Here is a 13080-nt window from a genome sequence, read left to right as displayed (position 1 = left end):
ACATAATAAACGAGGGCTTAAAACCTGGAGAGGTTCAGGGCAGAGATCAATACCTGCCAGGGGCTGGACAGGATATTCCAGCTCCTGCAGAAGGGAATTATCCAATTATCAAGGATCTCTTTCCATACCTTGCAGCTCCCCACTCCTGCTGTACAGCTCCCTCCTCTGCTCCCTCAAGTAGGCACTCATGCTGATGGCATGGGATGAGGATTCAAACCTGGAATTCAAATAATTCAGTCAATTTGAGGCATTGGAAGCATCCTTCTTATGAGCACCACTCAGCTTTTAATAATACAAAAATATAAATGCACTGTTCTCCTGGGAATTAGGGAGCAATCAATTATTATTTATTGTATGGCTCTAACAATCCACAAGAACCAATCCAAGTAATTTCCAACTATTTCTGCCCCATCAACAGGATTTTTGGCACTTGCAGTCAAAGGCCCCAAACTGGGTCCTGATCAGTGACTGAGGACAGCTCAATGTCCCCATGACCAAAAGTGTCCCATGGTCAAGGGCTGTTGCTCCAGGCAGACATTTCCCAAAAAAACCCCAGCCCTGGGTGTTGGAACCCTGGTTACTGAGAATTTGAGATTTTCTGTGCTGCCAGGCACTGACCCCCAAGAGAACACTGCATCTGACCTAAGGCCATAGGAAAAGCTTCCAAAATTGAATGATAAAAGTAAGATTATAAGTGTATAGTTTGGATAGAAGTGTGTAGTATCACATGGTGGAAAACTTCAGAGTTTAGGGTTTTAGAATACAGTAATATATATAAAGCAAGATAGAAGTTTTAGGGCAGAAGCTGGTCCTTCTTCTTACCTTCTTCCTAAGTTTAGGTAGTATTGTGTAATTAGATAAAAATGTCCTCATTACAAGCAACAAGTAGTTAGTTATTGGGTTAAAAGAAATAATTTAAGTGTCATTTCTTAATTAGACAGTTTATTCTTAAAAAACCTTGTAAAATGAGAGATATGTCTTCATTTTTAGCTTATTAAAATGAAGTACTACAACACTCACAGCTTGTGAGACTCTAATATAGATAAGAACTAATAAACAGCTGAGTCTAAATTAGAAATATATCTCACACATTTAATCCTGACCATAGCAGGAAAAAAAGAAGCAAAAATGCTCATTTTCTCTAAGTGCCTGGATGGGCTCTGGGGGCCAGGGAGAAGGGAGTTCATGGTGAGGACAGAGCATCTTCAACAGCCCCAGTGGCCATAAATGCCTTGTGAAGGCTGAGCTGGAGCAGAGACTGGGCAGAGCTAAAGAATAAATCAGGGATTTATTAAAGGATTTCCTCCTTGAATCCACCTTGGGCAGCACCAGAGCCCAGCCAGGGCTGCACCCAAATGAACCAAAATGGCCCCAAAATGAACCCAAGATGACCCAAAATGGCCCCAAAATGAACCCAAGATGACCCAAACTGGCCCCAAAATGCACGAGCGCTCCCGGGGCTCTCCCTGGGATCAGTTCTGCTCCATTGGCACCTTGGAGTTCATTCCCATTCCAGCTCCAGCCCATCAGTCCCACCCTGCTTGTTTTTGTCTCTCCAGCCCACGCTGTTTGTGCTCCTGGGCTGAGGTTTGGATCATTTGTCCTTGGTGCCCAGCTGGAGCAGGAATTGTTTTGTGTCCCTGCTCTGTGAAGCTCCTAACTACACACTTAAGCAGCACAGAATGTGAAAAATATAAAAGCTAAAACCTGAAGCATCGGACACTAGACTTGGAAAGGAAACTTTTGTCACAAGAAGACCTCAAGATGCTGAGGATTTGCTGAAACACTCCTCATTCCCTCCCCAGTCCCACAGCTCAGGAAGATGGAATCGGCCTTGGTGCTGCCCAGAGGGACACTGGGAACACGAGCATCTCCCCAGAGACAGGGGGAAAGCACCTCACAGCCTTCCTGGGCACTAGTGTTAAGGTTATTACTATTAATGAGGCTTATCTTCTTTAATTTGGACTGTGAGTGTTAGTGTTATTGCAACTAAACTAGTAACTTATCAAAATACTACAAACTCTTCTGATTTTTAATTAAATGAGCTGTAAATTCCTGGCTCTGTGTTCCCCACGTGCTTCCTTCTGGCTTCAGGAAGGCAATAAGAGCAGCATTATCCCACAGGCCTTTCCAGGCACCAAACCCAGATCTCATCCCTTCTCTTCCCACAGCCATCCAAGCTTTCCTGCCCCATTTCCCTTCTCTTCCCACAGCCATCCAAGCTTTCCTGCCCCATTTCCCTTCTTTTCCACAGCCATCCAAGCTTTCCTGCCCCGTTTCCCTTCTTTTCCACAGCCATCCAAGCTTTCCTGCCCCGTTTCCCTTCTTTTCCACAGCCATCCAAGCTTTCCTGCCCCGTTTCCCTTCTCTTCCACAGCCATCCAAGCTTTCCTGCCCCATTTCCCTTCTTTTCCACAGCCATCCAAGCTTTCCTGCCCCGTTTCCCTTCTCTTCCACAGCCATCCAAGCTTTTCTGCCCCGTTTCCCTCCTTTTCCACAGCCATCCAAGCTTTTCTGCCCCATTTCCCTTCTTTTCCACAACCATCCAGCTTTTCTCCCCCATTTCCCTTCCTCTGTCACCTCCTCGAGCTGCCTTTCCCCACTTCACTCCTTGTAACTCCCCCTTCCCAATGCTGATCCTCACACAAAGCTTTCAAAACATTTTTGTTTTCTTTAGGATTACACACAAATACAGCCAAGTCTGATTTATTGGGTGTTCAGCTCTTGCTTGTACAATTCACTCCTGTCTTATTTCCTGAGTTCCATCTTGGAAATCTGAGCTGGCAACCTGAGCATGCCCTTGGCTACTTTTGGGAAGAGAAGAAAGCCAGGTTTATGATGGCACGAATTATCCAAATTCCCAAACTACCCTTCAGCTGGAGCTTTCTCTTTCAAGCCAACACTGCAACTAAATAATTTTTTTTTTTTTATTATACCTGTTTTAAAGATAAGTTTTTTCTAAATACCAGTTCCTGATTTCCAGAGCACAGGACACAACTTCCCTCTACTCTTTGAAGACATGACTAGCTGAAATATTTAATATTCATTAAATGAGTTCAGTATTTAATCCTAATTAAATGAGCTCACAGCTACCACAGGGCACAGCACCAACACCTGCATCCCCCTGTGAGCAAAACACAAGGTGGAGCCCTGCCCTGAGAGACTGCTGAGGGATGAAATGCAGATTTTGTGGTGACAAGAGGCAAGATTTGGACAGAGCTAATGGAAAGGCAGGGAAAGGAGCCTGGCACAGAAAGCATTGAAGATAGGAGGGGAGACAAGAATAACACTCCATCAAACACGTACAAACCTCAGTGGGCTGAGAAATCCCATTTCAAGGGAGATTTCCATAGATATGGTGACAGCTGACAGATAAGCAAATGAGAGATCCCAATAAGTGCTGCTGTCTCCGCTCGGTGACAGCGCCAGGAGAGGCGAGGGATGCTGCTCCCACGAGGTGATTCACCTTCCTTGGAACAATTACAGCCACCTCCTCGCTGCTGACAAACTCTACCCAGCCTCAGCCTGCTCCAGGTGAGCCACAGCATCCTCATTCCTCCAACTGAAATCCCAAACTCAGTCCTCAAACCCCAAATTTGGGTCATTGTACACCCCGGGACAGACATGGGATGAGCAGCCCTATTTCGCTCCAATAGCCACCTGCAGGTCAGGGTAAACTCCAATGGAATTCTCAGACCAAAACAGCCATGGAGGGGTTAAAATAAAAGGGTGAGGGGTAACAATCATGGGTTGACAGGAGAAGGAGGCAACACTTCACCTCTAATAACAGGAGGTTGCAGGAGAGCTCATCCTGGGAGAGCAAAGCGGAAGGCTTGGAGTTCTAACTGGGATCTCAGGTACTATGAGATGACATCTACTGGGAGCACAAAACAGCACTTTTAGGTCCTCTCTGTAATCCTCAAGAGAGTGGCCAGCACAGGTAGGTGGTGGAAGAGAAGAAAATTCCAGCACAGCTCCCCCAAAATCCAGGTGTGACTCTCCTCTCCCACCAGCGCTGCTCAGCAACTCCTCACTCCTTATTGCTGCACAAATTTGCTCTCCCAAATCCTTCCCTTGGCCACCCAGCCTCTCTCATCCTCCTCTCCCTTACACTCTCCTCCCAACCACTTAATTCCTTGCAGCCTGACTGCTGAATTAAAGGAGTTAGTGACAGGATTAAGTGCTTAGTCTATGCAGTAATTACACAGTTATCTTAATTCCCTTTGTCCAGTGCCCTTTATTGCTCCCTCTAACAGCTCCTGGATTTACCATGGACAAAGAGAGCCAGAATGGATCACTCCATGCTCTTGCAGCAGCTCCTGTAATGGGATTCCCAGTCCTGGAATGAGTCCTGGGAAGAGCTCAGCTCTAAAACCCAGCGCTGAATCCAGAACAGATCTTCAGCTCCGGGCATTAAATCCCCACCCCAGAACTTCCACACCTCTCACCCTGTGAAACCGCAATTTCCAGCAGCACTCCAGGGACCAAAGGCAGCTTAGGCACAGCTTTAAAAACGCCTGCACTTACTTAAAGAGAGGGTTCTTGGGTCTCTGGGGTTTCTTCTTGGCGAAGAAGGCGGCGAATTCGCGGCCGGAGCTGGCGTAGCTGAGCTGGGCCGAGGGCTCCGAGGCCGTGCGCGTGTTCTTCATGTCCAGGTACTCGGTCAGCAGCATCTGAGGGGAGGAGAGAGCTCAGCACAAGCCACAGCACTGCAGTCCAGAGGGCCACCATCCCCAGAGTGTCATCGTGCAGCTTCAGAAGGCTGCAAGCATCTGCCCTGGTTGTCCTTCAGCCTAGCCTTTTGTCCCCTCATGTTCATGCACTGCACCTGTGTGCCCACTCAGCACACCTGGGCACTCCATGGCTCATTACCTTTAATGCTGCTCACCTGCTCCTCACAGCTGCAGCTCATTAGGGGTGAAGCTCAGCCACAGCCCCACCGCAATCACCACAAACTCTGCACCTACACCTTCCCACCCAACCGTTCCATGATAAGGTTGAAGCATGTTCTGGTGATGCCTTAAAATTTTAGCGTTTGTATTTTTCAAATCCTGTGCTGCATTAGTGTCACACTTGAGACAGCCACAACACAGTGTCACCATACAGTATCAGAGAGCTTCAACCCATACAGAAGAACATTGTGTCACTTCAGAAGGCTTCAAACCTCAGCCCTTGTTGTTCTCCAGCCCAACCTTTTGTCCCCTCATGCTGATGCACTGCACCTGTGTGCCCACTCAGCACACCTGGGCACTCCATGGCTCATTACCTTTAATGCTGCTTACCTGCTCCTCACAGCTGTACCCGTTACTGTACAGCTCCCAATTACCACAAACTCTGTGCCTACACCATCCATCCATCATCCATCCATCCATCCATCCATCCATCCATCCATCCATCCATCCATCCATCCATCATCCATCCATCCATCCATCCATCCATCCATCCATCCATCCATCCATCCATCCATCCATCCATCATCCATCCATCATCCATCCATGCATCCATCATCCATCCATCATCCATCCATCATCCATCCATCCATCCATCCATCATCCATCCATCCATCCATCCATCACCCATCCATCCATCCATCCATCCATCACCCATCCATCCATCCATCCATCCCCCATCCATTCATCCATCCATCCATCCATTCATCCATCCATCATCCATCCATCATCCATCCATCCATCCATCCATCCATCCATCCATCCATCCATCCATCCATCCATCCTCTCACAGCACAAGTCACAGTGCAGACAGCCACCACACCCAGAGTGTCACCACACAGTATCAGAGAGCTTCAACCCATCCAGAAGAACACCACGTCACTTCAGAAGGTTTCAAACCTCGGCCCTTGTTGTTCTTTACACCCCTTTTACCCCCTCGTGTTCCTGCAGTGCCCCTGAGTGCCTCTGTGCCCTCAGTGCCCGCTCAGCACACCTGGGCACTACCACAAACCTACAGCACCTGGGCTGAAACAACGTCAGCACACCCCTGGAATGCCTGGGATTTTTAGGTTCTCTGTGGGAAAACAGCCAAAATTCACAAAAATTCTAATTGACAGAAATGCAGCTTTATTTTTTTTAAAAAAATGATATCCCAAGGACCGGCTCTAATTTGGTATAAATTTATTTTATATTCCTAAAAATGGGTTGGGAAGGATCTTTAAAATCACCCAGTCCCACCCCTTGCCATGACCAGCAGATCAGCTTGCTCCAAGTCCTGTCCAGCCTGGCCTTGGACACTTTCAGGGATGGGTTTTTTTGACCAACTCAATCTGCTCCAAGTCCCAAAAAGAACCTGCAAAAAGCTCCCAAAAGTGATTCCATCCATGGCAACCATGGGGAGAGGGTGGGTGAGCTTTACACACTGATTATAAATATAATTAACGCTCTGCAAAACAAAGGGTTGCAATAGTGAGCAGTGCAGTTAAAACACCTTGGTTTATAAATGGGTTTATGTGCTTAAATACTTCCAACATATTTATATGAAGAAATAGGAAACATCCATGTGTGTGCTGGGGGTCCCACGTGATGGAAAATACCCTGGAAAGCTGCAAAAATTGTCCTTTACTAGCTCCCAACCCAAACATGCTTCTTTCATCATTGAAAACATGAATTCCCACAGCTGCCAGTGGAGTTTAGGGTTGATTTTCCAACCCCAAATCTCTCAGTGAGGGGTTGGGGGCTCCCTTTGTGACATAAAGGTTCCCCTTGTGAAATCTCTGCATCCCAATATTCGTTATTCTTATTTAAGGTGCAGAAGTAAAACCAGACTCCAAGTGATTCCATTTTCGTTTCCTTGTGTCTGAAGATGAAACGAAAGCCCTCAAAAATGAACTTTTGTCAGTGTATTTCAAAAGTCTGTTTATTTTCAGGAATTTTTACCTACTCAGAGGCTGTTGGGAATGTGTTCCATGTGAATAATTAGCCAGTCAAAGCCCATCAAAGAGATTTGGAGGTAATGAAAAGAATTCATCACTCCTGTGCTGCCTAAGTTGAAACAAATGACACAGGAATAAATATCCAGGCAAATGGAATCGTGCCCCTAATTAGAAACAATTTGGGACGGTTTGGAAAAAAAAAAAATAATAATACAAACACACAGAAAATCTTATTCCTAAACCATCTCAATTAAAACTTTACCTGAGCACAGGCTTTGAAAATTTGTGTTTATTGGTAAAAATAATCACTGTGCTAATTTTTGACACTAATTTAGCAAACCCGTTTGTATTCACCTATTTGCATTTCATCTTCTCCACTTAAATTAACAACCTGAAAATCGCCACAAAAATCTAATTAAACCCTCAAACTTAAGTTAGGGAAAAAAAGGGGAAAAAATTAAGCAATTTGTCCTTCCATTATGGGTGAAACCTACTTATGATGGATTCCACGATTCTGGTGTCACTTTATATCAAGGAGGAGGGAATATTAAGTGTGAAATCCAGGATTACAACAGGCCAAGAGAGGTTTGGGTTGGGAGCAGAATGAATTATCCCCGTGGGTAACAGGTGAAACAGAGGATTGTGAGATGAGTTTGCTCTAAGATATTCAGCAACTGCCAAAAATTGGGAAAAAATGAGAGGAAAATGTTAATGTGTTGTTAATTTACTCAATTAAACTATTTACTAGACAAGCAGGGGAGGATGGCTGGATACAAGGCTATGAAAAAGTCAGAAGCTGTAAAAGCTGATTTTGATAATTAGGCTCAAAATTCATCTGGTTCCAGAATGGTTTGGATTGGGAGGGAGCTTAAAGCCCCTCCAGTGCCACCCCTGCCATGGCAGGGACACCTCCCACTGTCCCAGGCTGCTCCAGCCCCAGTGTCCAGCCTGGCCTGGGACATTCCAGGGATGTGGATACCTCTGAGAAGATGAAAGCAGAGAGACAGGAATTGGGAGTGCATTTTTCAGTTAAAAAATTTAAAAACTGGGCCAAGTAGATCAAAGCTCTTTCTGCTCCAGTGCCCTGAATTCTACAGTCCCACAAATTCTTTGGGATGAAGTAATTAACTGGAAATGTGGCTGAGCAGTGAGAAGACACAGCCAAAGGGACAGGAGAGATCTCCAGAGAGGATTCAGGGAACCTCAGAGCCCCTGGCAGGACTGAAGGGGCTCCAGGAGAGCTGCAGAGGGACTGGGGACAAGGATGGAGGGACAGGACCCAGGGAATGGCTCCCACTGCCAGAGGGCAGCCAGGGATGGGATCTTGGGAATGAGGAATTCCTGGCTGGGCTGGGATTGCCAGAGCAGCTGGGGCTGCCCCTGGATCCCTGGAATGTCCAAGGAAAGTCTGGACACTGGGGCTGGAGCAGCCTGGGACAGTGGGAGGTGTCCCTGCCATGGATGGGAAGTGGAATGGGATGAGCTTTAAGATTCCACCCAAAACCATTCCACGATTCAACACATTTGGCTTCAAACTGCAGCATGAAAATGAAATCCCTTCTCATTTCCCAGCAATATCAACTCACGGGCCAGGCTGAAAATCCTGGCAGCTCTTGGCCTCCAAAAACAGCCTCAGCTTTCCTCTCTCCCTGCACTGGGACGTTCCTGGTGCTCCCCCAGTGTCACCAGTGTCACCTCCACGGATTCCCTGTGCCTGACAGCCCCAGCCCCACTTTGCTGCTCTCGTCGTCCTCATGGAGGATTTTAATCCATCTCAAATTTCAGTGTTACAAGCTGTGCTCTGGCCCTGCACTTATGAAAAAACACAAGACAAAACCTGAAAATCCACTTTAAAAGGCAAGAAAAAACTCTGATATTAAAAATATCCACTTAAAAGCCACCCAAAACCACCTCCATTTAAATCCTTAGACTGGGCACTTGCAGCTGAGCCAGGTTCCCTTCTGTGGCAGTTTGGGTGAAAGTCATGCTTTTGAAGTGATTTTGAGATTTGTTCCTTCCCTTCCTCCCTCCCTGGAGGGAAATGAAAATTCCCAGGTGTGCAGTAATTCCCAATTAGCATTGATAATGAGGGGAGCATTGGTAGCATTATCTGCAGAGTTTGGGAGGGATTTTTTTACTCTTTCCCAAAAAATAAAAAAAAGGAATTCTTCTTGTCCAGGAGTAGAATTGTGAGGTGCCTTTAAAGAATTAATTCTAGAAGGGATTTTATTATTATGTTTCAGTTAAATGAATTGGAGGAGCAACAAGAAGATTAAATAAAGTGGGCTGAGCTTCTTTACAGGTGTTCACAGCCCCTGGAAATTTTAAGTTTTGTTCCTTCAGACTTCCCTTATTGCTTCCCCTTTGGTGTGTTTGCCAGGTGTGTGCTCAGCCCATGTTCTCCGTGTGATAAAACTGACACAGGAAGCTCAGAGCTCTTAGAATTCAATTAACTCTTCCTCTTTTTTTTTTTTTTTTTTTTTTTTTTTTTTTTTGTAATTGAAATGACACAATTCCTGCAGCATTTTAATTATCAAGACTTTTGATACAGCAAATTACTGGTAATTAGCTACAGACTGCTGCCTCACCGAGCTATTCTTGCCTGGTGCTGGCACTTTGTGAACAGTTCTCCTGTCTGCAGAGCTTGTGTCTTGGTGTGAAAATGCTGAGGAAGGCAGGAGCCTCCCCTGAAATGGAAAATGCAAACCCCTCCCTGTGAATTGTTATAATTTTGAAATTAAGGGGCTCTCAGGCAAAGATATGGGAGCAGGAATAACAGTTTTTTCTTAGGAAAATTATAAATTCAAATGCAATAGTACCAAAAAAGAAAACAACCCACTGCCAGAGTCAGAATAGAGCTGACAGCCTGTGGGTCAGGGAGGTGACTGAAGCCACCATTTAATGGGACTTTTAATTAAATTTCCAGACTGCTCTTGTGCATCTTCCATCTATTTTCCCTCAGTTTTTCGTTTGTCATGCCAGGGTTTGATTTGGTGTTACAGATGTGAGACCAAAGCTCTGCTTGTCACAGCCAGTGAACTGATTAATATCCATTACCTTTAATATCCCCAAATATTCCAGCCTCCACTTTACACAATAATCCCCTAGATCAAGACTTCCTTTACGTTCTGTAGAAGTAGAAATTTTCCTCTGCTGACATTGAAATCCTCACAGTGCATTGATTATATTATTGAAAATAGGAATAAAAAGCACTAACAGGGCATGTGATTTTCTGTGTTCACTGTATTACTTGCCATTTTTCTCCCCAAACATTGTAAATTATAAACCTTCTCCAGTAATTTTCCATGGGAATGGGAGCCAGGAGAAGTTCAGGTCCGTTCAATCCGGAAAGGGTTTGAAACAACATTTAAAGAATTTGAATTTAATTAACATTTAAAGCCATATTTAAAGAATCATGAAATGGTTTGGGTTGGAAAGGACCTTAAAGATCATCCAGTTGCAACCTCAACACCTCCCACTGTCCCAGGCTGGTCCCAGCCCCAGTGTCCAGCCTGGCCTTGGACATTCCAGGGATCCAGGGTGGGAAAAGCCCTTTTCCTGTGCTCCCTTCTAATTATTGCTGGCTTTAAAATGAAGATGGGTTGAATTGAGACTGAAAATGAGAACGTTTCCATCCCACAAAAGAAAAGGATGCTGGAATGATCTGGTATTTCTCCTGGAATACAGAGGACAAAAAGAAGAATTAATATTTCTGTGAGCTTGTAAAATCCAGTGTCAGTGATTTTCTCATTTCTAGTTGAACATTGTCTTGCACCTGCCTGGATTTCTTGCTTGACCTGGGGTGTTTTGGCTTTTGTCACATCCTTGGTGGACATAAATCTTTATCTCTGTCTGTTTATTTAAAGCTAAATTTGTCACCATCATAAGAATACTTTAACTGGGACCTTTTCATCTTCTGGAAATCCCTCTTGCTGGACATGAATTCTATTATTCCCCCTTAATTCTTTTTTAATAGAATCTTCTATCATCTGTTCTGTGATATTGCCCCTGATCAATATGAGGTGGAAAGGCCAGTAATTACCTGGGCTTCTCATTCACCCTTGAAAAATTCGTGGTGTGTTGGTTTTCCTTGGGTTTTCTGGAGCCCTCAAGTACAAAAAGGATGATGAAAAATCAGGGTTTATGGTGTGGAGTTTGAAACTGGTTTGGTGATGGAGCAGAGAGTCCACACTGCAACTTCCATCTGAATTCAGGGGATGTGAGGTGAGAAATAGCAATTAAAGCTTTTAATTTATAGAATAGAATTTATTCAGAGCTCAGCCCTCCTGTCTAAAACCTCACAAAAGGCACAAAAAACCGAAATGAATTTATCTGTCACCCTGGCCAGGTGTGTTTTACTGCCCTTGCTTTGTTCAGGTCAATCCTGAGCATGATAAGGCATAAAAACCTATCCAGCTTGTCCTGGGCTCAGCCAAGGAAGGAAAATGTGTGTGGGATTACCCTTTTGTGATGCAGAGATGGGGTAGCTAGAGGTGTTTTTTCAAAACTGTATTCCATTTTCAGTCTCGTGAGAAGGGTGAGACAATACAGATGTTATAATTCATGCCATCACAATCAGAAAAAAAATAATTGTGTCATTGTAACTACCTTATATCTACAAATTAAATTCATAATTGCTGTTATTTATTACTATTATCAACTATTTCATAATTACAACACATTATAAGTGTTTCTTGGTCTGTCACACCATGCTGTCAATGCCCTAAAGCCAAATCATCTAAAATTCCTCCTGCTGCAGTGCATCTTTCCCAGTTCTGTTTCTCCAAAGGACCCAGTCTGATTTAAGGCCACCCTTTGAAACTTGTCTCAGGTTCCATTTCTGTCTCAGCAGTGTCTGTCCCATTCCAGGGCATTTCTCAGTCAGCATTTCTCATCTCCAGGTTTGCACACAGATGCACTGTGTGAGCTTTTGTCAGGCTTTGAGAATTCTCCACAACTCCATTTCCCACGAATGTGGGTGTGCAGTGTCCCAGGAGCAGATGTGTCCTTGTGGCAGTGCTGCAGTTCAGGACAGAGCAGAGCCAGTGTCACCAGCTCCACGTGACACACAGGCCACACACACTGCCCTGACCTTTAGCAATTTCAAAATTTAATTACACCTCCAAATCCATACAAATTGCTTTTTTAATAAACCCCTTTTCTATGAATTTTCATTCCCAAAGAGCAGTCGGGTGCAGGGTGCTTTCTTCTCCTGCATTTATGGACAGCTTTATTTGTTTGAGGGATGTAAACACAGCCCACGGATGGCAGGATTCAGCCACGGAGCACAAACTCCAAATCCTTGTTCCAGATGAATGGGATGCTGCAAACTTCACAGTCCCTCATAAATCTTGCTGTGCAGCCACGTGATTAATGTCTAACGAGGTTTTTGATTGATGCCTCAGCAATTCCTAAGCAGGTGTTGTGGGATCAAATCAGGAAATCCCTTACTTGGCTGCTTCAGGAAAGTTCCTCTGGCTTACACAGGCTGGAAGGGCCTGGTTTTGGGTGGCTTTTAAGTGGATATTTTTAATATCAGAGTTTTTTCTTGCCTTTTAAAGTGGATTTTCAGGTTCTGTCTTGTGTTTTTTCATAAGTGCAGGGCCAGAGCACAGCTTGTAACACTGAAATTTGAGATGGATTAAAATCCTCCATGAGGACGACGAGAGCAGCAAAGTGGGGCTGGGGCTGTCAGGCACAGGGAATCCGTGGAGGTGACACTGGTGACACTGGGGGAGCACCAGGAACGTCCCAGTGCAGGGAGAGAGGAAACCTGAGGCTGTTTTTGGAGGCCAAGAGCTGCCAGGATTTTCAGCCTGGCCCGTGAGTTGATATTGCTGGGAAATGAGAAGGGATTTCATTTTCATGCTGCAGTTTGAAACCAAATGTGTTGAATCATGGAATGGTTTTGGGTGGAATCTTAAAGCTCATCCCATTCCACTTCCCATCCATGGCAGGGACACCTCCCACTGTCCCAGGCTGCTCCAGCCCCATCCAACCTGGTCTCTATAAATGGGAACAAGATCTGAGCTATCGTTTTTTTTCCCTCCATCTTTCCCTGCATTTCAGCTGGTTTATTTATATGTTTTAATAAAAGAGAAACAAACACTGGTGACAAATTTATTTAAGCTACCAATAGTCAATTTGACTAACTGGGTCATAAAACAAATGGACAGAGTTTATTTTTCTCCAGG

The 13080-nt window shown here is 44.9% G+C and overlaps 1 protein-coding gene across 4 annotated transcripts in view; it reads right to left on the bottom strand.

Annotated features, from left to right (window-relative positions):
- The window catches only part of EXOC4 (exocyst complex component 4), a 319710-nt gene that overhangs the window by 217558 nt on the left and 89072 nt on the right, over positions 1 to 13080 (bottom strand). For all 4 annotated transcript variants that reach the window (XM_077783706.2, XM_085569918.1, XM_085569919.1 and 1 more), the window contains exons 8-9: positions 4528 to 4673; positions 129 to 217 (exon numbers count right to left, since the gene is read on the bottom strand). In XM_077783706.2, the coding sequence (XP_077639832.1) occupies positions 129 to 217; positions 4528 to 4673 (235 nt within the window). The remainder of the gene's footprint in view (positions 1 to 128; positions 218 to 4527; positions 4674 to 13080) is intronic.

The sequence above is a fragment of the Lonchura striata genome, chromosome 1A (assembly GCF_050655825.1).
Source record: "Lonchura striata isolate lonStrDom1 chromosome 1A, ASM5065582v1, whole genome shotgun sequence".
NCBI lineage: Eukaryota > Metazoa > Chordata > Aves > Passeriformes > Estrildidae > Lonchura > Lonchura striata.
Note: the sequence above shows the minus strand (reverse complement) of the source record. Positions and strands in the feature narration are given on the sequence as shown.